The sequence below is a fragment of the Ictidomys tridecemlineatus genome, chromosome 2 (genome assembly GCF_052094955.1).
Source record: "Ictidomys tridecemlineatus isolate mIctTri1 chromosome 2, mIctTri1.hap1, whole genome shotgun sequence".
NCBI lineage: Eukaryota > Metazoa > Chordata > Mammalia > Rodentia > Sciuridae > Ictidomys > Ictidomys tridecemlineatus.
In genome coordinates, this window is record NC_135478.1 from 201,651,354 (window position 1) to 201,674,834 (window position 23,481).

The 23,481-nt window shown below is 35.4% G+C and overlaps 1 protein-coding gene across 2 annotated transcripts; it reads left to right on the top strand.

Moving 5' to 3' along the window:
* Positions 1 to 140: 140 nt before the first annotated feature.
* Positions 141 to 23,395, top strand: Fam133b (family with sequence similarity 133 member B). 2 transcript variants are annotated; one of them, XM_078040428.1, is made up of 10 exons: positions 141 to 293; positions 7,794 to 7,891; positions 9,273 to 9,351; positions 10,563 to 10,637; positions 10,753 to 10,785; positions 11,189 to 11,251; positions 11,690 to 11,782; positions 13,335 to 13,385; positions 15,367 to 15,459; positions 17,758 to 23,395. In XM_078040428.1, the coding sequence occupies exons 1-10, from the start codon at positions 270 to 272 to the stop codon at positions 17,830 to 17,832; spliced, it is 684 nt and encodes a 227-aa protein (XP_077896554.1). In that variant the 5' UTR covers positions 141 to 269; the 3' UTR covers positions 17,833 to 23,395. The 2 variants fall into 2 exon arrangements, with proteins under 2 accessions (XP_077896554.1, XP_077896555.1); XM_078040429.1 differs by lacking the exon at positions 141 to 293 and adding an exon at positions 4,506 to 4,617.
* Positions 23,396 to 23,481: the final 86 nt, after the last annotated feature.

Below are 23,481 nucleotides of genomic sequence, written 5' to 3' on the forward strand. Positions count from 1 at the left end.
GTACAGACGCGTAGGGACCGCCCCACACCGGGTGGGTGAAAGCTACTGGAATCCCCCAGCAGATCCTTGGGAAGCGCAGGAGATCGCTGAAGCCTGCATATCCTCCGCGGAGGAAGGGGGCGCTGTGGCCGAAAGCAGCTGTCGGTTCGCGCGGCGCCGCTCTTTGGACGGGGACGGAAGCCGTCCGTAGGACCCGCGGCGGGCCCGCTTCGGCTGCTCCGCTGGCCTGGTCTCTCTCGGCGTCTTCACTGTGCGCTCCGACCGGCACCATGGGGAAGCGGGACAATCGAGTGGTGAGTACTCGACGGGGGGAACAGTGGGGTGACTGGGGGCCGGGCGGCAGGAAAACGGGTCTTCTCGCCCTTTCCGGCTCGGCGGAAAGGGCGAGAAGGGCTAGCGGCTACGCTCGGACCTGGGGCCGCGAGACCTAGCACCCTCCGCCATCCCAGACGCGCGTGCGCCAGGCACACAGTTGGCGCCTTCGGGTCCCCAACTTTCTCCCCGGCCCTCCCTTTTGTCCCCCACCCCTCCGCTCCCTCTGGCACTGCTCCCTAGCTCCCTTTCCTCCCGCTCCTGCGCCAGCAGTGCCCACTTTCTACAACCGCAAAGACCCAGGGGAAATCTGCCCCTTTCTGTCTGTAATTCCGAACTCTGAGGCTCGTGGAGGCTCCGGGACTCTCCCGTTCCTCTGGATCGCGCAGCCCAGCTCGGCGCCTAGGCCTAGGACATGGCTTCTGCACCCGGGGGCCAGCAGCGCGCCAGGCTTTAGCTACGGATGGGCTAGCATTTGAGAACTGGGGTCGCAGCATTCGATCGCATACTGTCTGGCGCCAGCAAAAGGGATGTGTGGCGTAGAAATAGTTGGCTATGGAGTTCCGAGCAGAGTTCAGTGCCAGTTTTGGTACTTCGTGAATTAGGTGACTTAGGTTACTTTTTCCCCCTGAACCTGTTATAAAAGGGGATCATTATTACCACAACCTCGCAGAATAGTTAGGACCACAAAAGGCATGATGCCCAAGAGAGTGTGTGGCATGAAGATTACTACTCAGTGAGAAAAGGATTAAGTAATCCATTGCAGGAGGAGTAATAAATGATACCTGATAGATGTTTGAGGTTCTCAGGGCATTCCAAAGAGAAGGTACTTTGGACAAGGAAAGCTAATCGCTGGAGGTGCAGAAGGGCTGCGGATTGGTTTCAAAAGCCCAGGTTCTGAATCAGGTTGTATGAGCAGTAAACCTGAGAGAATAGTGAATAAGAATGGGTTGTAGCCTGGTGATTCTTGGGCTTGTGTATTACAGAATTTTAATCATTGATTAGCAAAATGAGGAAAATATAAAGCTAATGTACTACGTTCTAGGTTTTGGGTTTTTTTTTTAACAATTATTTGCGGGAGTGTTTGTGTATGTGCTAAAAGAGCCTCACTGTTATGAAATGACATTTCCCAACTTTCTTAAAAGCGTTTATTTTATGTTGTCTGTAAATGGAAAATATCTAGGAACCACTGAGGTAGTGAACCTTGATTATAAAGTTGAAGAATATTCTTTTTTCCTGACTGCAAGACTTTGCTGTGGTGTCTTGATGACCGTAGTTGAAACGGTGTTGTGCCAGGCATCAAACTTAGGTTTGAGATGTTGAAATGTTTGGACTCTTTTAATGTTCTTGGGCCTTGAACTTAGAAATCATCTGACTTTGGCTGCAGTTTTTTTATAGAGACCTAAAGTGTTTCATTTTACTGGGAGGAAAATTTTGGTTTTAAAGCATTTGAAAAACTTAACCAAATTAGATTAATTTACTAGAGCATTTTGATAACAACTGCGTACTTTTTTGTATGCTATCATGGCACAGAGTGTTCTGGTAACATTTTGTTTGTACTTCAAAGATTATGAGAATAAAAACATGAAATTAAGAGGCAGAAGACACATATGGTCTAATTCAGTCAACTTATTGCACAGAGAAAGGGATAGGACTGTTTCAACTGGGACTGGTTAAACTTGGGTCATGTGACCCGTTTTTGTTTTTAAGACTTTTTTAAAAAACATTTTTAGATTCACAGCAAAAATTCTGCTTACACACATACATAACCTCCCCATTATCAGCATCCCCTCTATTTGTTCTAATTGATGACCTACTCTAACATATCATTGTCAACCAAAGTCAGTAGTTTGAATTAGGGTTCACTCACTCTTGGTGTTATACATTTGATTATCTTGAAAACAATTCAGGTTCATTCTTTCTTTGATGATAATATCATAATTTTATAGATTATAGGGCTATTTTTCCACAAAACCATTAAATTTCAGGTTGAACAATTTTTTTAAAATAGACTTTATTTTTTAGAGCAATTTTAGGTTAACAGCACAATTGAACAGAAAGTACAGAGAGTTCCCTTATACTCCCACACATGTACAGACTCCCCCATTATCAACATCGGGCACCAGAGTACATTTGTTAAAATTGATGAACCTATGTTAACCCATCATGATCACTCAGAGTCAAGAGTTTACATTAGGATTCTCTCTGTGTACATTTTTGAACAGTCTGTTAAAATAGACATTTTAATTCTTGGGATCTCTAAAGGGCTCTTGAGTTCATGATGGCCACCCTTTATGCCTTTTGTTTTCTGGAAGATTTCTTCTTCTTTTTTTTTTTTTTTCTTGTTAGTTTGTGCCCTGTAAAATAGATGTATCTTATAGATAAAAGTAGGTAGTGAAACTAACAAATTCTGTACAGTGTGTCCTTAGTAGTTATACCACATTACTCTTTTCAAATACCTGTCCAAATAAATATCCCTTTGAGCCCAATTTGCCCTTCTGGGTTTCACATGTGCCACAGGCCTATAATCCCAGTGGCTCAGGAGGCTGAGGTAGGAGGATCACGAGTTCAGAGCCAGCCTCAACAAAAGTGAGGTACTAAACAACTCAGTGAGACCTTGTCTCTAAATAAAATACAAAAAAATAGGGCTGGGCATGTGTGTGGTGCAGTGGTCAAGTACAAGAAACTGCACAGTCTTCATATTTTAGATTTTATTTTCATATTTTAATGAAATATGAACATACAGATTTCATATTTTTATTATTTTCATACTTTTTGGGATTCATAGTAAAAGAATTGATCCTTGGTGATTTAAAGAACAAAGTATTGGGCAAGGGCTGTTGCTCAGTGGTAGAGCGCTTGCCTATGTGTGAGGAGGCACTGGGTTGGATCCTCAGCACCCTAAATAAATAAATAGTGTCCATCTGCAACTAAAAATATTTTTAAAAAAAACAAAGTATTAAGTGTTTTGCATGGAACCTAGCACATAAAATTTACTTTTTAAATATCACTATTTTAATTGAACTAAATAATTAAGGCATTTGGCTTGTACTTAAGCAGAATAAGGATAATATTTTTGGTCAAAAGCTTAAATGTAAGCCTAACTACTTCAATAGTAGCTCAGGTAGTTATACTTTAAATTGCCTATAATTAGTAGCATATGAGTATATTACGTTACTATTATTTTCCTCTGAACTAAAAAAATAGGGTTATGGGGTTAGAAATGATGGTGGAATGTGTTGGACGTTAGTATCCAAAGTACATGTATAAAGACACGAATTGGTATGAATATATTTTGTATACAACCAGAGATATGAAAAATTGTGCTCTATTTGTGTAATAAGAATTGTAATGCATTCTGCTGTCATATAAATTAATTAATTAATTTAATAAAAGTAAAATTAAAAAATAAGTTGGTATGGACTTTAGGAAAGCTGCTTGGCAATTGACTTTTTTTAATGAAAATGAAAAATTGCCACTCTGTCATTTTTTTATACATTATAGTTCATCTCTCTGAATTGGAGTGACAGTATTTTGGTTGAATTTTTCTCATTTTGATTACCTTTGTACTTAAAGGGGCTGGGGTTGTGGCTCAGCACTCGCCTAGCACGTGCAAGGCCCTGGATTCGATCCTCAGCACCACATAAAAATAAATAAAATAAAGGTATTAGGATTATAACTAAACCTAGCATGTGCGAGGCCCTGGGTTCGATCCTCAGCACCACATAAAAATAAATAAAATAAAGATATTAGGATTATAACTAAAAAAAAAAAAAGACTATTTGGCCAGGTGTGGTGGCGCATGCCTATAATCCCAGTGACTCAGGAAGCTAAGGCAGGAGGATCAAAGAAGTTCAGAGCCACCCTCAGCAACTGTGAGGCACTAAGCAACTCAATGAGGTCTTGTCTCTAAATAAAATACAAAATAGGGCTGGGAATGTAGCTCAATGGTTGGGTGCTCCTGAGTTCAATCTCTGGTACCTCCCGCCTACCAACCCCCCCAAAGAAAGAATGTTTGTATATATATTTTTCTCATTTATAAGTAATGAGTTACATAAGTGGTGAAAAGGGAGGTCTCGCTTCACCTTGTGGTGCATTCGGATTTTTTTTTTTAAGTATTTGTAGTTATTTATTAAAGTGTTATCTATTTTTTGGCAACTTGCTTTTACTCTAGAGAAATCTTGGAGACATCTTGTCATATAATATTTATTTTTTAGTTATAGTTGGATACAATATCTTTAATTGATTTATTTATTTACTTTTATGTGGTCCTGAGGATCGAACCCAGGGCTTCGCCTGTACTAGGTGAGCACTCTACCACTGAGCCACAACCCCAGCCCCTGAAAGTATACTTTAATATATTTAATGAGTCCCAGTTGGGTGGTGGGTTGGGTGTTTTTAGTTTTTGCTGTTGTAGTAATTTAGTGAACATCCTATGTATTTGTACTCCGGAAATAAACAAGTTTTATAGTTTTAAACTTAAATATTTTGCCATTAGTTACAACTAAAATTATGACAGCACCAAAGAAAGAAGGTGATAGATGTGAATAATATTCCTATTTTATAAATGATGAACTTGCACATTGTACTTCTTTTTTAAAAATATATTTTTTTAGTTGTAAGTGGACACAATACTTTCATTTTATTTATTTATATGTGGTGCTGAAGATTGAACCCAGGGCCTCACACATGCTATGGGAGCGCTCTACCACTGAGCCACAACCCCAGCCTTCATGTTGTACTCTTATTAGGATTCAGTGTTGTTATTTAGGCTGATAATTCCTCTGTTTCAGTTTTAATGAAATATTTGAGGGTTATATATTTTTTTAAAACTACATGTCTCTACCATTAGATATTCACATCCTTCCCTGATTCTCTAAACATCTTTGACATTGGGAATGCCTGACATTACTTGTAGGAAAATTATGTCAAAGGTTTGTTTTTCATCCCAAGTAATTAGGCTCAGAGCCTATCAATTGAATGTAAGTAGTTGTTCACTGTACCAGAAAAATCTGGAGGTATATTTATATTTGTTATAAAGGTAAAAATGTTTGTCATTTATATATTTTGATAAATGAAATGCAACAGAATCATTGTTACCTTTGTTATTCCTTTTAGAATGTTGGGTATTAGTAGTAGGACCTTAAAATCAAACTTAATAGTAGTCACTTTGAACAAGAATTCTTTTTATTTAAAAAAGTAGAAGAATTTTATAAATATTGACTTTAAATAATTTTGGAGAAATTGAATATAATGGTAAAGAAGAGTTTGAGACTGAATTAAAAATCAGACTTTATGTGTGTAGCAAAGTGAATTTTTATAAAACAACATCTCTCTGATAGACATCCTGATTCACAGAGAAACTTTTTTCTCTACTTTATCTCTGTGTTTAGAAAAAACAAAATCTCTATAAAGTGTTTTTCTGTCACAGTAAGTATAATATAGAGAGTACAGTTGAGAATTTTTGTGTTTTTTAATATATAATATATATATATATTTAAGTTGTAGATGGACACAATATCTTTATTTTGTTTATTTATTTTTATATGGTGCTGAGGATCAAACCTCGTGCCTCACATGTGCTAGATAAGCGCTCTACCACTGAGCCACAATCCCAGCCCCCTGTAGGTTGTTTTTTTTTTTTTTTTGAGCCAAAATATTTTAACCATTTTTTAAAATTTTTTATTTTTTAATTTGTTCTAATAACCCATTATTTAAGTGTATAGTTCAGTGGCATTAAAGTGCCAGTGGTGTAGCTCTGTGGTAGAGCACCCCTGGCTTCAATCCCCAGTACTACAAGAAAACATACAAAACAAAACTCCCAAACTCCTCTTCTCCAGATTCCTCATATAAAGGAAATCATGTTTGTTTCTTTTTGCATTTATCTGATTTCACTTAGCATAATGTTTTCAAGTCTCATCCAAGTTGTATTTATCAGCATCTCATTCCTTTGTAAAGCTAAATTGTGCGTGTGTGTGTGTGTGTGTGTGTGTATAAAAGACACATTTTGTTTGTCCACTCATCTCTTGGTAGCGTTTTCCATGATTTCACCTTTGAGTCCCTGCTTTCAATTCTTTGAGAGTAATTTTATACTTTGAAGTGGAATTGGTGAATCAGACAGTAGTTCTAGGTTTAACTTTCTGAAAAGCCACCAAATTGTTTTCCACAGCAGCTGGACCATTTATTTCCTGTTCATTGTACACAACAGTGCCAGTTTCTCCATACTTTCTTCACCCTTATGACTTTTTTTAAAACAGAAATCCTAATGCTTGGAGATGCCATGTTTTAGTGATTTTATTAGTATTTCTCTGAAGACTAATGATGTTAAACATTTTATCATGTGTTTACTGGCAATTTTCTGTATGTCTGAAGAAGATAATCAAGTCCTATGCCCATTTTTGAATTGGGTTATTTGAGTTTTTATTAAGTTATCATAGCTCTTTATTCTTTATTCGCTTTGGATATTCACCTCTATTATATTTGCAAATATTTTCTCTTTTGAGTTATCTTTTTACTCTTTTGAAATGTTCTTTGATGCATGAGCACTTTTTTGCAGTTCTGGGGATTGAACCCATGTGCACTCTACCACTGAGCTACATCCCAGCCCTCTTTTATTTTGAAAAGGGTTCTCACTAAATTGCTTGGGCTGACCTGGAATTTGCAACCCTCCTGCCTCAGCCTCCAGAGTTGCTGGGATAACAGACATGCACCACCACACTCAGTGCACATCTTTAAAATTTTTATGAAGTCCAATTTTTTTGTTGTTGTTGTCTGGGTGCAACTTAAATTGTTATGTTTGCATTTGGCAAATAAAATTTCCATCGGTATAGTACAGTATTTCCTGGGATAGTAGAAGGAACAGTAAATTTAGACTTAGATCTATCTTTTTTTGGAGACTGGGTCTTGATAAGTTGCTGAGGCTGGCCTCAAATTTGGAATCCTCCTGCCTCAGTCTACTGAGTCATTAAGACTATAGGCATGTATTACTACACCTAATTTGGAATTGAGTTTCTTAGTTTGTTAATGAGCTTAGTGTTTATTACCTTCACTGGGTTATTGGGCCTTAGAAGGAAATATTATAAAGCCATCAGTAGGTAAGAGGTATCATTATTTCATCAACTCCCTGGTAAAACAACATATTTTCTGCGAAATGTTACCTACTTCATAAACTTTCAAGACTTAATGGAAGATTAAATTTAATTCTGATAGTCAGAAGTTTGTTAGATTGGGCTGGGGATGTGGCTCAAGCGGTAGTGCGCTCACCTGGCATGCGTGCGGCCCGGGTTCGAACCTCAGCACCACATACAAACAAAGATGTTGTATCCGCTGAAAACTAAAAAATAAATATTAAAAAAAAAGAAGTTTGTTAGATTGCTTAATTGGATATAGTATGCATTTATAATAAAGGTTACTTGATGTAAGTGAGCTTTTACGTTTTTAATGGTTATTTTAAGGGAACTAATTTGTGTTCTTTCCTCAAGGCTTACATGAATCCAATAGCAATGGCCAGATCAAGGGGTCCAATCCAGTCTTCAGGGCCAACAATCCAGGATTATCTGAACCGACCAAGGCCTACCTGGTAATTGTGCAACAGTTTACCTTTTTATAAGGTTTTGATAAATTTTAAAACTTTATTCTTATAACTTTTATTGATTGCCAAGTGATTGCCAGATAAGTGGGTTTTTTAAAGTAATATTTGACATATCCCTTCTTTTGAATGTATGAAACACATGCACAACTGCAAAACAGCATTTTATTGAATCCACCACCCAGTATAACTAAAGCACTGCCATATCACATTTTCATATCAATCTTTTCTCTATCCCTTAAAAGACTATTTAACTTTGTGGTATCCTAAGTTAAAAATAGCGGATTTGAATAATCATGCCAAGTTTTAGGAAGGATAATGTTCAGCTTTATTTCTAGTTTCATCTTCTGGCTTTTCAGTAATTAAAAAAACAACAACTCACTAAGTAGCTCTGATTTTTTTTTTTATGTTAAACATGTATTTTTTAATTGTCGATGAACACAGTATTTTATTTTTATTTTTATGTAGTGCTGAGGATCGAACCCAGTGCTTCACGCATGTCAGGAGAGTGCTCTTTCCTTTGAACCACAACCCCAGCCCCTACCTCTGATTTTTTATGAGTAAAGCATTATACCACAGACCTTACTTTTTTAGTTATATCTTTCCTTATTATTAATACCATGCTCCTAAAGTAACACATGACAAGTCGGAGCCATTAGCTTCAGAATCCTTCAGAATTTCAGAGTGCCCTGAAAGCCAGGCAGCTATGGCTGAAAGGTATGCTTTATGTAGTAGGGAATACTTTTGAGTTAAATGAAAGTTTTATTTACCTCCTACTGCATGCATGAGTATAAACAGAATGCATTTTACTTTTAAAATGAAAAGAACTTCAAGGGGGAAATGCTCAAGGTAGTGTATTCTCTGTGGTCAGAGGTCTTTAAGACAACCTTCAAGTGAGTCATTGGTAGGAAGACTTGCAACAGGTAGTATACTCAAGGTAAGATTTATTACACTGAAAGGATACCAGGTAAAATCAACAAAGTGAAGAGGCACATAGGACAAAATCCAGGAGAAATCAGGCACAGACTTCCAAGGGTCCTTGCCTAGTGGAATCATGTAAGATGTACTTAAATCTTTTTGAAAGGAGTGAGACAATACATGTGAGATGTTGTTAACTAAGGAGGCTTATTAGTGCCCTGGGTTTTTTCTGTGGACCGATCAGACTTTGCCTTTCATGTTCCAGAATTCCAACCTGACTCTGCCTGTCACATTCCAAAATTCCAGATTCCCAGAAGGAAAGCAGATACTCTGCCTAAACTATGTTGCTAATACAAACGTTTAGGCAGAGTAAGCTACTTTTATTGTCTTTTTTATAAGCCTCCATCTAATTTGAAGTGCTTGAAATTTTATTTGTACTTTTTATTTTTTTAAGGGAAGAAGTGAAAGAGCAACTAGAAAAGAAAAAGAAAGGCTCCAAGGCTTTAGCTGAATTTGAGGAGAAAATGAATGAGGTTTGTAAATATTACCTTTTAAAGAAATAGACCAATTTTTTTTTTCCTTATAACAAAAATGAAATCATATTTGCTTCTTTTTTAATCAAGGGTTTGGGGATACCTCTTTAGGTTAAAGGAGTATAGTTTAGTGTTATTTTTTATAGTTTCATATTTAAATGTGTGTTCTCTTTAAATAAGAATAACCATCTTGTAGTAACGTAAATCATCTAAGTTATCTGAGCTTTAGTTCTTTCCTCCCTCTGTGCTCCCCATCTTAGGAATTTTATAGTGATGTTTGCTTGCTTTGATTACAAACATGTATGTAGTATTTCAACCATAGTACAGATTAATTCAGCTTTTACAGTAGCCATCCTTGTTTAAACCAAGCCTTAGTCTCAATAAAAATATCTTTTCTTCCTCTCAGTATTCTATGGAAACTCCCATACCTTAATATTCTCTTCAAAATGAGCTAAAAGACACCCTTGGTAATAGGGCCAAGGGTTGGCCCCTGAACCTTTTTTGTTGCCCAGCTGCCCTTAAACTCTTAGTCTCAGATGATCCTTCTGCCTCAGTCTCCCAAGTAGGTGGGACTGTGGAGAGGCATCCAGCGCCTAGTTTGGGGGTTCTTCCTGCAAAGAAGGCATAAGCCACCTGAGAAATTAAAGTCTAGAATAATTAGTGAAGAACAAAAGACAAAGTTGGAGAGAGAGTTTCAAAAGGGGAGTTCCTGATAGGTCTAGCCCACTCAGAAGCTGGAGCTGAACAATTAGAAAATGGCTCCCGTGGTTTAATTTAAGGGGATACATCAAAGGCAGGGGTAAGGTTTCAAGGGTAGAGTCTTGCTTTTGTTGTCTTGCAGTCAGCAGGTTGATTGGCATCTTGGCAGGTCACCCCATCTCTAGTGCTGTGTGGGACATGGCAGAGCAGAATAGGAATTCACAGTGTCTCTGGGCAGTCTTACACAAAGGAAATGTCCACTGGAAGTTCCCATACACCAGATTTTCCTATTCACTAGGCTACAATGCATAACACAGTCCACACACAGCCTACACACGGCTCTCAACATGGTACTATAGACATATGGCCACCAGACCTACCTTGTATAATTAGAAGCTGAAGTGGAGAGAAGTATTAGAAGATGAAGGAAAGGAAATAACGGTTGTCTCTCTCTACTAAGTATATTAGTACTGGATTGATAGACTCTTATCGTGTTTATAACCTTCTTGCAGAATTGGAAGAAAGAACTAGAAAAACACAGGGAGAAATTATTAAGTGGAAACGAGAGCTCATCAAAAAAAAGACAGGTAGTACATTTCTAACTTATTGCTATTCTTAATTCAGTTTTCACATTAATGCTGTATATTTCTATTAATAGATGCATTTGAAAACTTATTTAGATCTCTATTTGTTTCCATTTAGAGAAAGAAAAAAGAAAAGAAGAAATCTGGTAGGGTGAGCAAAAGTTTTCTATTTTTCTAAATGTTATAAATAAAGAGTCTGCAAAAAAAGTAAGAATAATATATTTAAACCTGTATACTAAAAGTAACTTAGACTCTATATGGGTCAAGCAGTGTGGTTGCCATGATGAGAGGTGTTCTATCAGTACCATGAAAGAAAGATGCCAATCTCCTTAAAACCTAGTTAACTCCCTTGTTATGATTTAAAGAGCACAATTGACAACTTATTGTCACTTTTTGTGGGGGGAGATGGCTTTTATACTTTAATGTTTAAATCTTATGAATATGGCATCTGTTTCTCAGACATTAGATTGATTTCACTAAGTACTTTCAGCGACTTAGCAAAGGAAAAAAATTCCCGCATCTCACAAGCTTTAATTGTTTTGTGCTTGGTCAAGTATTCATCTTCTTCTTCATCAAGCTCTGATTCTTCCAGCAGTTCTTCAGATTCTGAAGATGAGGTAAGGATTGCTTGTAATAGTTCATCAAATAATATCTCTAACTTTTTAATTTCAAGAGGAGAAACCTATTGAAATATCTGTTAGAAATGTTTATTTCCAGGTTTTGATTAATTATAAGGTAGAGCACAATAAGTGAAATAAGACATTTAAATATTAGTATTTTAAAAAATTTTTTTTAATTTGTTCATATAAAAATATTAGTAGAAAAAAAAGATTTGAAAAATCCAAAATCCTATTTGACTAAGTGCTAGGGATTACATGTGATTCAAATCATTTGACTTTGACTTTGTAAAACAGGAAAGTGATGTTACATTGTGAATATTAATTAAAGAAAAATATTTACAAGCCAATCTTATTAAGTGTTATTCATTAAGAAAATTTTGATATTAGTTAAATGCATAAATTATATTTCTGAAACAAAGCAAATGTTTTCTATAGGATAAGAAACAAACAAAACGGAGAAAGAAAAAGAAGAACCGTTCTCATAAATCTTCTGAAAGCTCCACTTCAGAAACTGAATCAGACAGTAAGGTAAATTATTATTATTTAAATTGTTAACATTTTTGTAACAGAAACATTAAGTTTTTCTTTTAGTTCTTCCTGTCTTAAATTGCTCTTAAGAAATGAGATACCATTTGATCCTATGACTGATTTACTTACTAACACATGTAGCATTTAGTAATTCTCCAAACTTTTATATTTCCATGTCTCTACATCTCTATAACATTATTTCCCTATATTCATAAATAAATTGTAATTCAGAGGAGTAGTAAGGTTCTGATTAAATTCACTAGTGTTAGAATTGGAATTTGAATCAGTATCTTCTAATATCTGTTCCAATATCCTTTCTTCTGTACTGTACCTAAATTTGTTCTGTATTAACCAGAATTGTGAGGCACAACTGGCTCTTCAACTTTAGAGATCATTTTTAAAAAGGCATGAGATTTTCTATAAAAATATTGATTCTGGGGACTGGGGGCATAGGTTAGGTGTAAAGCTTTTCCTTAGTATGCATGAGTTCAGTTCTTAGCACTAAAAGAAAAACTTGATTCCTGGGCTTTATTTCCAGAAGGTTTTGTTGTTGTTGTTGTTTTCCCCCAGAGTTTGATTAGTAAATCTATATTTTAACAGATGCCTTATATGACTTTGATGCCCATGAACCACAGTTTGACAAACAGCATACTACAGTCTCAGGAAACTGAACCAACAGTTTGAATTTTATAAAAAGTTTCTTTTTGTCCCAGTGAGATTTCTTCTGGCAAAAAGCCTAATGTCTAGAAAGTACTCAGTGTTGGTTTCTTATTTGTCTTTTAAAGCAGCAGTCTTATTAGTGATAGTTAACATTAAATTAAATGTGCAGTATATGTTAAGCGCATAGTGTTTGACTTTTACCTTCTTTAATCTCAGCAATCCTAGAGAGTAGTTATTTGTTAATCAACTTTATGAATAAGAAAACTGAGGATTAGAGAAGCTAATAGATAAATCTAAGGGATTAAAAGCAGAAATTCTTGGCTGGGTGTGATGGCACACCCCTGTAATCCCAGCAGCTCAGGAGGCTGAAATAGGCGGATTGCAGGTTCAAAGCCAGCCTCAGCAACTTAGTGAGGCCCTATCTCTAAATAAAATACACAGAGGGCTGTGGATGTGATTCAGTGGTTGAGTGCCCTTGAGTTCAATCCCCAGTATTAAAAAAGAAAGAAAGAAAAAAAAGAAATTCTTGCCTCCACTCCTGATGAAGAAAGTGGGTGGCAGATCAGGTTGATGGATATATGAGCACAGGGTGAATTAGAACTACAACATATGTGACCATCATAGACAAAGATTATTTCAGATAATTTTAAGGGTTCATAGATTTGATATATAACCAGATAAATTAAACATCCTATTCTGCTTCCAAGCAACTGTCTATGTAATGGAGATTTTCCTTTTGTTTTCAGGATAATATGCTGATATTGGAGTAAATTTTTTTTTACTCATAGAGCAAATCTTTTTTCTTGTCCTTATTCTATAATGTCCTTATTCTATCATTGACATTTAAAATTGATATATATTTACAGATATATATATTTTTTTATTTGTTTAGGATAGTTTGAAAAAGAAAAAGAAATCAAAGGATGCAACTGAAAAAGAAAAGGTAACTATATTTTCATATTGCCTTAAGACACTCTGTTGTGCACAACCTTAACCTCAGGAAATCAACAATAGCTGAGCATGGTGGCGTACATATGTAATCCCAGTAGCTTGGGAGGCTAAGGCAGGAGGATCACAAGTTCAAAACCTGCCTCAGTAACATGGTGAGGCCCTAAGCAACTTAGTGAGACCATGGTTAGGAACCCCTGGGTTTGATCCCAGCTACCAAAAAAAAAAAAAAAAGGAACAGTAATATTAACAACAGCATTAGTTAATAACAGGAAATTTTGGGCTGGGCTTGTGGCTCAGCGGTAGAGTGCTTCCCTTTCACCTGAAAGACCCTGGGTTCGATCCTCAGCCCACATAAAAATATGTGAATAAAATAAAGATATTGTGTTCAACTACAACTAAAAACTAAATTTAAAAAATAACAGGAAATTTACTTAATAAATCAGAAGATTTTTTTTTAAATATCTTTATTTTTATGTGGTGCTGAGAATTGAACCCACTGCCTCATGCATGCTAGGCGAGTGTGCTACCACTTGAGCTACATCTCCAGCCCCCAGAAAATTTATTTATTTTGCTTTTATGGTATTTCATGTTGATATAAAGAAATGTTTTAATTTGAATTCATTATTAAGGACCAGCAGAAGAGTATCCTGAAGAATTTGAATTTGGATAGATTAATGGGTCACGTCATATTTAAAATAGAGATTAAACATTTCCTTTGCTGCTTCAAGACATTTTAAGGCCATTTAAATTAAAAAAAAAAAAAACTTTCAGATTGAATATACCATGGGTAAATTTTGAAAATCTTTTATCTTATCAGAACATATTTTCTCTTCATATGTGACTTACCTAAAATTTTGTTTTCTTTTTTGTCCAAAGAGACTGGTCTCACAATATTGCCTAGCCTGGCCCTAAACTCCTGTACTCAAGTGATTCTCCTGCCTCAGCCCACTGATAAGTTAGGACTTTGGGCACACACCCAGCATGACTTATCTGTAGTTAATGCTAATTTAGCATATTAACTGATCAGAGGAAAGAAACCATAAATAACATTGTGGAGTTTTTCAAAATGATGTCATTGTTTCCTTCTGAAACTTGCTTTTTTAACTGAGCATTACTATTGATATTTATCCTTGTTGATACTTTAAGTTCATTTCTTTTGTTTATATTATTCACTACAATTTATTTCTCCTGCTGTGGGTGAACGTTTAGATTGTTTTCATTTTTCAATAATACAAACAATTCTACTGTTTATATTTCCTATCCAGTTCTCCTTTTTCACAATTTATTGTTAAGTCAGATATACCTGGGAACTATAATTTCTGGGTTACAGGATATGCATACATTTAATGTGTCTACATTTTGCTCAGTAACAGTGCTTGTTATTAATTTGCAATCCTGCTAGTAGTAAATGAAAGTACCCTTGTCTCACATACTTGTTGATACTGTGAGACTTCATTTTTGCCAATGTAAGGTATACAGATGGTATAAAGAAATGAAAGTGTCTTCATTTGCTTATTAGACATTTAAATGTCATTTTTTCTGTATTGCCTATTCCTAATCTTTTTTTTCAGTGCTGGATTTTGAACCCAGGACCTCATATATGCTAAGCAAGCATTCTGCCATCCAGTTATAACCCTAGTCTCTTTTCTTTCCTAGGTTGTAACAGATATATTTTGGATACTAATCTTTCAATTATATAATTGATAATTTGCTTTAAAATTCTGTCGTGTGTAATTTAAGGAATTAGGGAAGATATTGCATCTATATAGATATGTAGTTCTTTCTAAGTTATTTAATAAAAGGATTGCTTTGTTGGAATTAAGGATTTAAATCATGGTAAATGTCATCATTTTTAGACATTTCTAAATTGAAAAATGAATGATTTTCTGATAAATGGAAGGATTTCTAATTAGAACTTAGAAACCATAAAATTATTTTTTTGAGTTAAGATACTTGTTATTTATTTTTCATAGGACATTAAAGGATTCAGTAAAAAAAGAAAGATGAATCCTGAAGACAAACCTTTATCATCTGAGTCCTTGTCAGAATCAGATTATATTGAGGAGGTAAGTAAGAGAAATGGAAGTTATTCAGTTTCAGAATACATTTTTTCAGAGTATAACTGCGTATGACTAGTATTTTGATAATTAACCATATTTCCACAAATCTTTCAAATCTGAGATATTTTATTTTTATTTTTCTCATATTATCTTCTTAATGTATACATTCTGACTTCATGAAAGAGGCTGTATAATGTACACCAGAAACCCAGCATTTGCTTACATGGTTACCATAGAATATCGCACATACTGACTTCTTGTTTTGAGTTACTATTTGGGGAGTAGGAAGGTATGGAAAAATTGTTGGCATGACTTCAGTTTTCTCATCTGTGAAGCAAGAAAGGAGAATTAGGTCATCTGCAATCCCTTTCAGCTCTAACAGTTGCTAAGATTATTTTTACTCTATTAGTATTAGAGTCCATTTTTAGTTAATTTTAGCTCAGTAAGTTACCATCTTTGAAATGTTTCTCTCTTGACCTTGGTTTCCTCATCTGCAAATTAGGAATTTATCATATTATTTAAATTGTGACAACTAAGTGAGACAATAAATTATTAAAGGCCTTATGGTAAGTCCTGGGACAGAGTAAAGGTGGCTAAAGTCTACATAACTCTTGATAGAACTGTAAAATCTCACCTAGGGTTTCACTAGTCATTGAATTTTTCAAGCTGCAACTTTCCATAGAGATCAACTTATTGATCTTTCAACAGTATAACATGAGAGTCTTGCCCTTTGTTTAAAGCACACTCACACGGGAACTGGTTTTCCTGATTTCTTCCTTACTGTGTTGGGTTCCTGCATACACCCTGTCCAGGTCTTTCTCTATCCATCCTGTTTCTCATCACCTCTCTTCTCTTTTTGTTTGTGCCTTATCTCTTTACTGATTTCATTGTCTTTGGTTTGTAATAGTGGCCCTCAGTCCTATCAGACCTATTGTCCCTATGTTGTAGCAGTATTTTGTAATGCTCCCTGAAATAAAATTTGTAGCTTATATAAAGTATCTACACTATTTTTTACACTACTATCCCCTAAGAAATATAAAGAAATGAAAGTAATTATGTTTTTTTAATTATATTTTAATATATAAATGATTAAGTGTGACAACAATGAATGAAGTAAAATATTCTTCACTGATATTTGCATTTCTGGGGCATGCTTTATAGCTTAAAATCCAGAACAAAATACTCTGTGTTTATATTTACAGTCAGTTTATTTTCTGTATCATAAACAGATTCATTACATGAATTATTAGTACACTATTCAATATCACATAGCATATACAGAGCTCTTCTGGACATTGCATTAGAGCATCCCTTGCCTCTGTCTGTTAAATGTATATACAGTACACCTGTTACCAGCTCATCATTGTAAGGATAAGAATAATAACAAAAAAGTAATTTCCTAATTGTTCTTTAGAGAGAGCTACCACAGTTTTGCGAGCTAATGGCCTCTAATGCTAGTGGCCTCTACCTTTAGTCCTTATGCCTCCTTACGTTGTCAACTACATTTTAATATGCTTGTGTTATGTACTTATTCAGCATTTAGGCAATTTTAATACTCTGATTTTACATTAATCACCTCTGTCTGCCTATATGATAACAAGTAAAGCTTAATATTACATATCTTACATTTAGACTTAACATTTAATATACATAAACTCATAGCACCTTTCAATTTAATTTAAATCCAGTGTACCACTTTTTAAAAGATGGAAATAAAATGTAAATGGGGTTGTAAATGTTACTTCAAAGAATTTTAATCATTTCATACCTTTTGTTGATACCATAGAGTGAGATAAATACCATATTGTCCCTTGGAAATGGATACTACCTCCTTTTTTATGGATGATGAAACTGAGGTGGGATTCAGATCCTGGTATGTTTTTTGAGAGCTCCAGATTTTTTTCCCACAGTACCACATTGTTTTAGGTGCTAAAAGGGAATATAAGAGAAGCCTCCCCAGAGATTTAAAAAATCTTAATTTTCTTTTATATATATTTTTATTGAAACCTCATTGAGATATAATGGGTTATTTAAAATATGATTTGATTGTTGACATTTTTTAAAATATTTTTTTGTTGTTGTTGACAGACAATACTTTTATTTTATTTATTTGTTTTTGTATGGAGCTGAGGATCAAACCCAGTGCCTCACCCATGCAAGGCAAATGCTCTACCAACTGAGCTACAATTCCTGCCCCTTGAAATGTTTTTATACGTAACTTTCGAAGATATATTAGGGAGTGAAAGAAAAATGCATTGAGTACAAATTACATAGTTTGTCTTCACAAAAATTTTGACTTTTTAGGTACGAGCAAAAAAGAAGAAAAGCAGTGAAGAACGAGATAAAGCAACAGCAAGTATCTCTTATGTTTTTACATGACAACAGCAGAATTCTTTGGGTTTAATATAAAATGAGTAGTGCTAAAGCAAGATTAGATTTACTGAAATAAATAAATTATTGGGAAAGATGTGGTATTCAGCAGCTGTACTTAATGGGTAGGAGAAAATCATGTTGACTTAGTAAAAACGGGAGAATATCCTGGTGGCAAATGTCTCCTGTTTCTCTATTCCAGTGTCTTACTGTCAGGAATATAAGCTCAAATTTTTGTTTGACTTTCTTAAGCTTTAGAAAATATGGTGATTTCCTGTCTTTCAGAGTAAGTTACTTCCAGATCTGCCAAACCTGAAATAACAGAAAAGGCCTTTCTAAGCACTATCTGCAATGAAAAATAAACAGGAAAGTTAAAACATAGATGACTCACTAATACCAAAAATTCTTTTGATGGTTTTTAGAACAAGCTCTGCCATTATAGAAATTGAGAAATAAGAAAGGAGAAAGAGGGCCAAATGAGAAATAGAGCAACAAAGAGAAAATGGTGAACAGAAACTTTTTCAAAAAGTAACGCAGACCATATTAGCAAAGTAATTTAAGGGCTTTCAGTGTGAAGTTTGGGCACTGACCTCTGAATCTGTTTTCTTAGGAACAGGTGAAAAAAAATGAGGAACAGCATCACTTGTAGGTCTGGGATAAGTTCTTCCCAGAATTTCTCTAGGTTTTAAAATGAAAAGGCTTTTTTTGTATGAAGGTTCCCCTGGTAATGCACAATTCAAAAATAACATTTGATGTGCTTCAAAGACCAAAGTGATAAGAAAGACTTTTTTTTCCTGAGTGGGGAAATAATTTGGCCAGAGACTGCTTTGGTCTATCTTCAGATTGGTTAATTAATTTAAGACATGTGCCATATATGGTGGTGCATGCCTGTGAGGCAAGCTTCAGCAATTTGGAGAGGTCCTAAGCAACTTAGTGAGACCCGGTCTCAAAAACTAAAAGGCTGGGTTGTAGCTCAGTGGTAAAGCATCTCTGGGTTCAGTTCCCATTACCCGCCCAGCCACCCACCCCTACCCCCTGCAAAAGACAACCAAATTCATTTTGGATAACTGTAGTTTATGTTTGTATACTTTCATTTTTTTATTCTTTTGGCTAGTATATATTTATTCAGAATTTCTATTGAGTTCTTTGCACTTTTTTAGGTCTTGGAGATACAGTGAAGTATAAGATAGAGAAAAGTGTATATTGTATGTACTGTGGCACTAAAGGAGCCAAAGAACACCTCTGAGGGGCTGGAAATATAGCACAGCGGTAAAGCACTTGCCTAGCATGTGCTAGGCCCTGGGTTTAGTTCCCAACTCTACAAAAAAACAGCAAAATCTCTGAGGAAAGTAAAATTAGGCTGAAATCAGATTTATAAGCATGAGCCAGCCATGTGAAAGTCAAAGGAAAATATATCCTTAGCAGAGAGAACAGCTAAGGACCAATAGTAGGAAATGGCTCAGATGTTTGAGAAAAATGAAAGAAAGTACATGTGGCTTATACTTAGTACTGAAAGAGGAATAGAATATGATGCGGTTGGGAAGGAAACACAGGCCATATCATATATTAGTGTGTTTGGATATTAATCAGAATGTTGTGAAGAATTATTTTGAGAGTTTTAGACAACCTGAATTCTTTACAATTTTAAAATACTTCAGCAGAATAAGAATTCATACCCCATTTTAATCAAATGTATGATATATGATATGTCAAGATCATTGTAATGTTTTGAGCAACCAATAATAAAAAAAAATACTTCACCAGTGGAGACTAGTGGACTCAGGTGAAGAGTAATGTTTATACCATGTGGGGGGGGTGACAAAAATGAACTGGGCCAGGTGCCATAGTGCACGCCTGTTATCCCAGTGGCTTGGAAGGCTGAGACAGGAGGATCATGAGTTCAAAGCCAGCCTCAGGAACAGAGGGGTGCTAAGCAACTTTGAGACCTTGTCATTAAATAAAATACAAAAATAGTGCTGAGGATATGGCTCAGTGGTCGAGTGCCCCTGAGTTCAATCCCCGGCACACACATATACACACAAATGAACAGGCATGGAATGGATTTGAGGTACATTTTGAACATAGATGGTAGGACTTGCTTCATGCTTTGGATGTGGAGAGTAAAGTTAAAACAAAGAAGGTAAAAGCTTTGACTTAAGCAAAAGTGACAAATTAATTGTGCCATTTACTAAAGTGGCTACTAGAAGATTTGGAGACAAAAATAAAGCATGTTGTTATAGTGATTTTAAATATGTCTCCTGGACAAATAGATCTGTTAACGAGACACTTAAAAGTTTAAGTTCAAAGCAGTTAAGACTATATGGTAAAGATTTGGGCATCATTGTATTTACATGGAAGTTAAAGCATGTGACTGGGAAAACATTGGGAAAGAAGGGAAGGAAGCCCCCAGGAAGGTTGAAGAAGAGAGTAGCCAGCATGGGAAATGAAGAGGTCTTTGTGATAAAAGAAAACAACAGCGTGACATTTAAGAAAATAAGAAGGAAAAATATTTTGAGAAGAGAAAGGTCACTTAGTTTTAAAAGCCCCAGTTGGGAATGGGGATATAAATTAGTGGTAGAATACTTACTGGGCATGCATCAGGCCGTTTTTTGAGTCTCAGCACATGAATGGATAAATGAATGACCAAATTATAAAATTTTGGTCTCTGTTGTAAAATTCCCTAAGTACTTAAGTATGTACTAAAAAGAAAATCATCAAAGTTACTGCTATTCATAGAGGTCTTAGAAAATCGTGGATAGTGCTAATAGATATGGAAGTGGATAGGAGGTTGTATTTCCTGTCCTTAATATGTCTATTTTTTGTTTTGTTTTGAACCAGGAGCACTTTATAGCCCTTTCTATTTTTTATATTGAAACAGGGTCTCACTAAGTTGCTGAGGCTGGCCTAGAACTTGTGATCCTTCTGCCTCAGCCTTCCGAGCCATTAGGATTATAGGCGTGCACCTCCGTGCCCAGCAAGTCTTTCTTTTGGTGTAACTATTTCAAGTATCTATTTTTCCAGAAGTTCTGCCTTCAGTTCTATAGCAAAAGTTGTCTGGAAGAGCTGGAGATAAGCAGAACTTCAGCTCTCTTTCATCTTATTCAGAATTTGACTACTTTTTCTAGCCTCAATGGCATTTAATTCTAAAGATTAAGCATTTGTTTTAGAAACACAATAGCCAGACATGGTGGCACTCACCTGTAATCCCAGCAACTCAAGAGACTGAGGCAGGAGGACCACAACTTTGAGGCTAGTCTCAGTAATTTAGCAAGACCATGTCTCAAATTTAAAAAAAAAAAAAAATTTAAAGGGTTGGGATGTAGCTCAGTGGTAAAATGCTACTGGACTCAATCCCCAGAACCTTAAAACAAAAATAAACGAACAAACAAAAAAAATTACAGTAGTTTTCAGCTGTACGTCAATATTTCGTACTGATGAGTTGCTGTTAATTTAATAAAGTAGTGCTTCCAGACTGAGCTGTGCTTAGTATGTGTTCCTATTTACTTAAAAATAGCAGATTTAAGCCGGGTTGGGGGCACATACCTATAATCCCAGCAGCTCTGGAGGCTAAGACAGGAGGATCATGAATTCAGAGCTTGTCTCAGCAAAAAGCAAGTTTAACTAAGCAACTCAGTGATGCCCTGTCTCTAAATAAAATTCAAAATAGGGCTGGGAATGTGGCTCAGTAGTCAGGTGCCCCTGTGTTAATCCCTGGTATCAAAAAAAAAAAAAATGCTGATTTAATATTTCTGTTCGCTCTAAAAACTATTATTTTACCAAAACGTTGTACTGTGATGGGATACTCCTTTGCAGTAGCTACAATTACTTTACTTGTAGAAATTATAAAACAGGAAATAAACAATTGATAGCATGATTCAATTTAATTTATTGTCTACAGGAAATTTTGTTAGAAGCTGTGGTAATGTGCTAATGACTTAAGTGTTTTGCTGCCTTTCTGAAAATCAACAAAAGGGCTGGGTTGTGGCTCAGCTGTAGAGTGCTCACCTAGCATGTGCAAGGCGCTGGGTTCAAACCTCAGCACCACATAAAAATAAATAAAATAAAGATATTGTGCCCTACTATAACTTAAAAAAAAAATTTTTTTAAAGAAAATCAACAAAAGACTCCTAGTGCTCATATGATACTAGGACTCTTGGGAAAATGTTTTGAGTAGTTTATCTTGTATAAATTGCTTATAGTAGCTTAGAAGTACAATTGTAAAGATGTTCATAATTTGCATATTTTCATGATGTAGTGATATCTAACGTAGAATTGTCTTTACAGGAAAAAAAGAAAAAGAAGCATAAGAAACACAGTAAGAAGAAGAAAAAGAAGGCTGCTAGTTCAAGTCCTGACTCACCGTAACAATAAGAAAAACCAGGATTCTCTTATAAAGAAAGTGCAATGTCAAAGGAAATTTCAACTGTGAAAATTATGACATATTTACTAAAATGCATGAATTTTCTTGTTTTTAGAATTATTCCTGGACTATTAGAGCCACTCAGAGGCCACTGTGTGGAAGGGCCATGATTATTGCCTGCTGCTTGAACATCTGTTTTTTTTTTTCTTCCAGTGCTTGATAACTGGAAGATAATACACTGCAGTCATACTAGTGGTTAAGATATTTGGGAATAAAGCTAATATTTTAAACTAGAAGTACCTAGTGATAAATCAACACAAATTGAATCTGGATGCATCTTTAAGGTGTAATCAGAATTGACCAGATGACTCTAGTTAAAATTTTTAAAGTAGGGATCACATTAATATTTCAAAATCCTTACTGTGTAGATAAGTGTATTTTAATTTTTCCCCCCTTGTATGCTTTTATTTAGCTGGGGAAGGAGATTTTAAAGTGGAGGGGGGTGATTTGCTATCTCTTTAGCTAGCAGAATAGCGTGCCTTTGATCTTCACACATCCTACTTTTATGGACACAGTAGCCATGCTTCCTGGGGAGGTCAGAGCTGGGTACCAACAGTCTTTACCCTTTACTGAGCTTAATGACATCCTTGGACTTTATCATATGCTGCTTTGAGTGAACCAGAAAAACAACCCTTTACAGCATGAGAAAGTCCCCGAAGCTCTGGTATTTATCTCCATGATAATAAAAACTGAATGTTTTTTAGCTTTAGAATGTGTTATGTCATTTGAATTAAGTTTGACTATACTTTGGCTTTGGAGATAAAACGTTTCAAATAGACACTGGTACTTTTTGGACTTGATAGCTGAAGATTCTAAAATGCATGTTTTATGCAGTTAAGTTTTAACTGGTCAGGAAAATTTTATGTAACCAGCAATAGTTACTTTATTTTTTGTATGAATTTTGTTTAGGCTGCAATGTTTAGCTTTTGTTAACTCCTTACTCTTGCTGTCTTAAGTTCATTACTATGTTTAGTGGCATACTTGCCAAGATATTTAGCATGTAAAAAGCAGGGTTTTGATTTTTTTTTTTTTTTTTAACAGCTTCATATTGAAGCTGAGACTTATATAAACAAGTTGAATGGCAGGCCTGGTATGCTGTATCTTGTTACATAAAGCTGTTGCCAGAATCTTAGTAAATATAATGTTTTAAAAGCTTGTTGTCTTTGTATGTTAATAACAAATTATAATGAGTTAAATTTAAGTGAGAGTTTTATCACTGCTCTTTCTGTGTCATATTT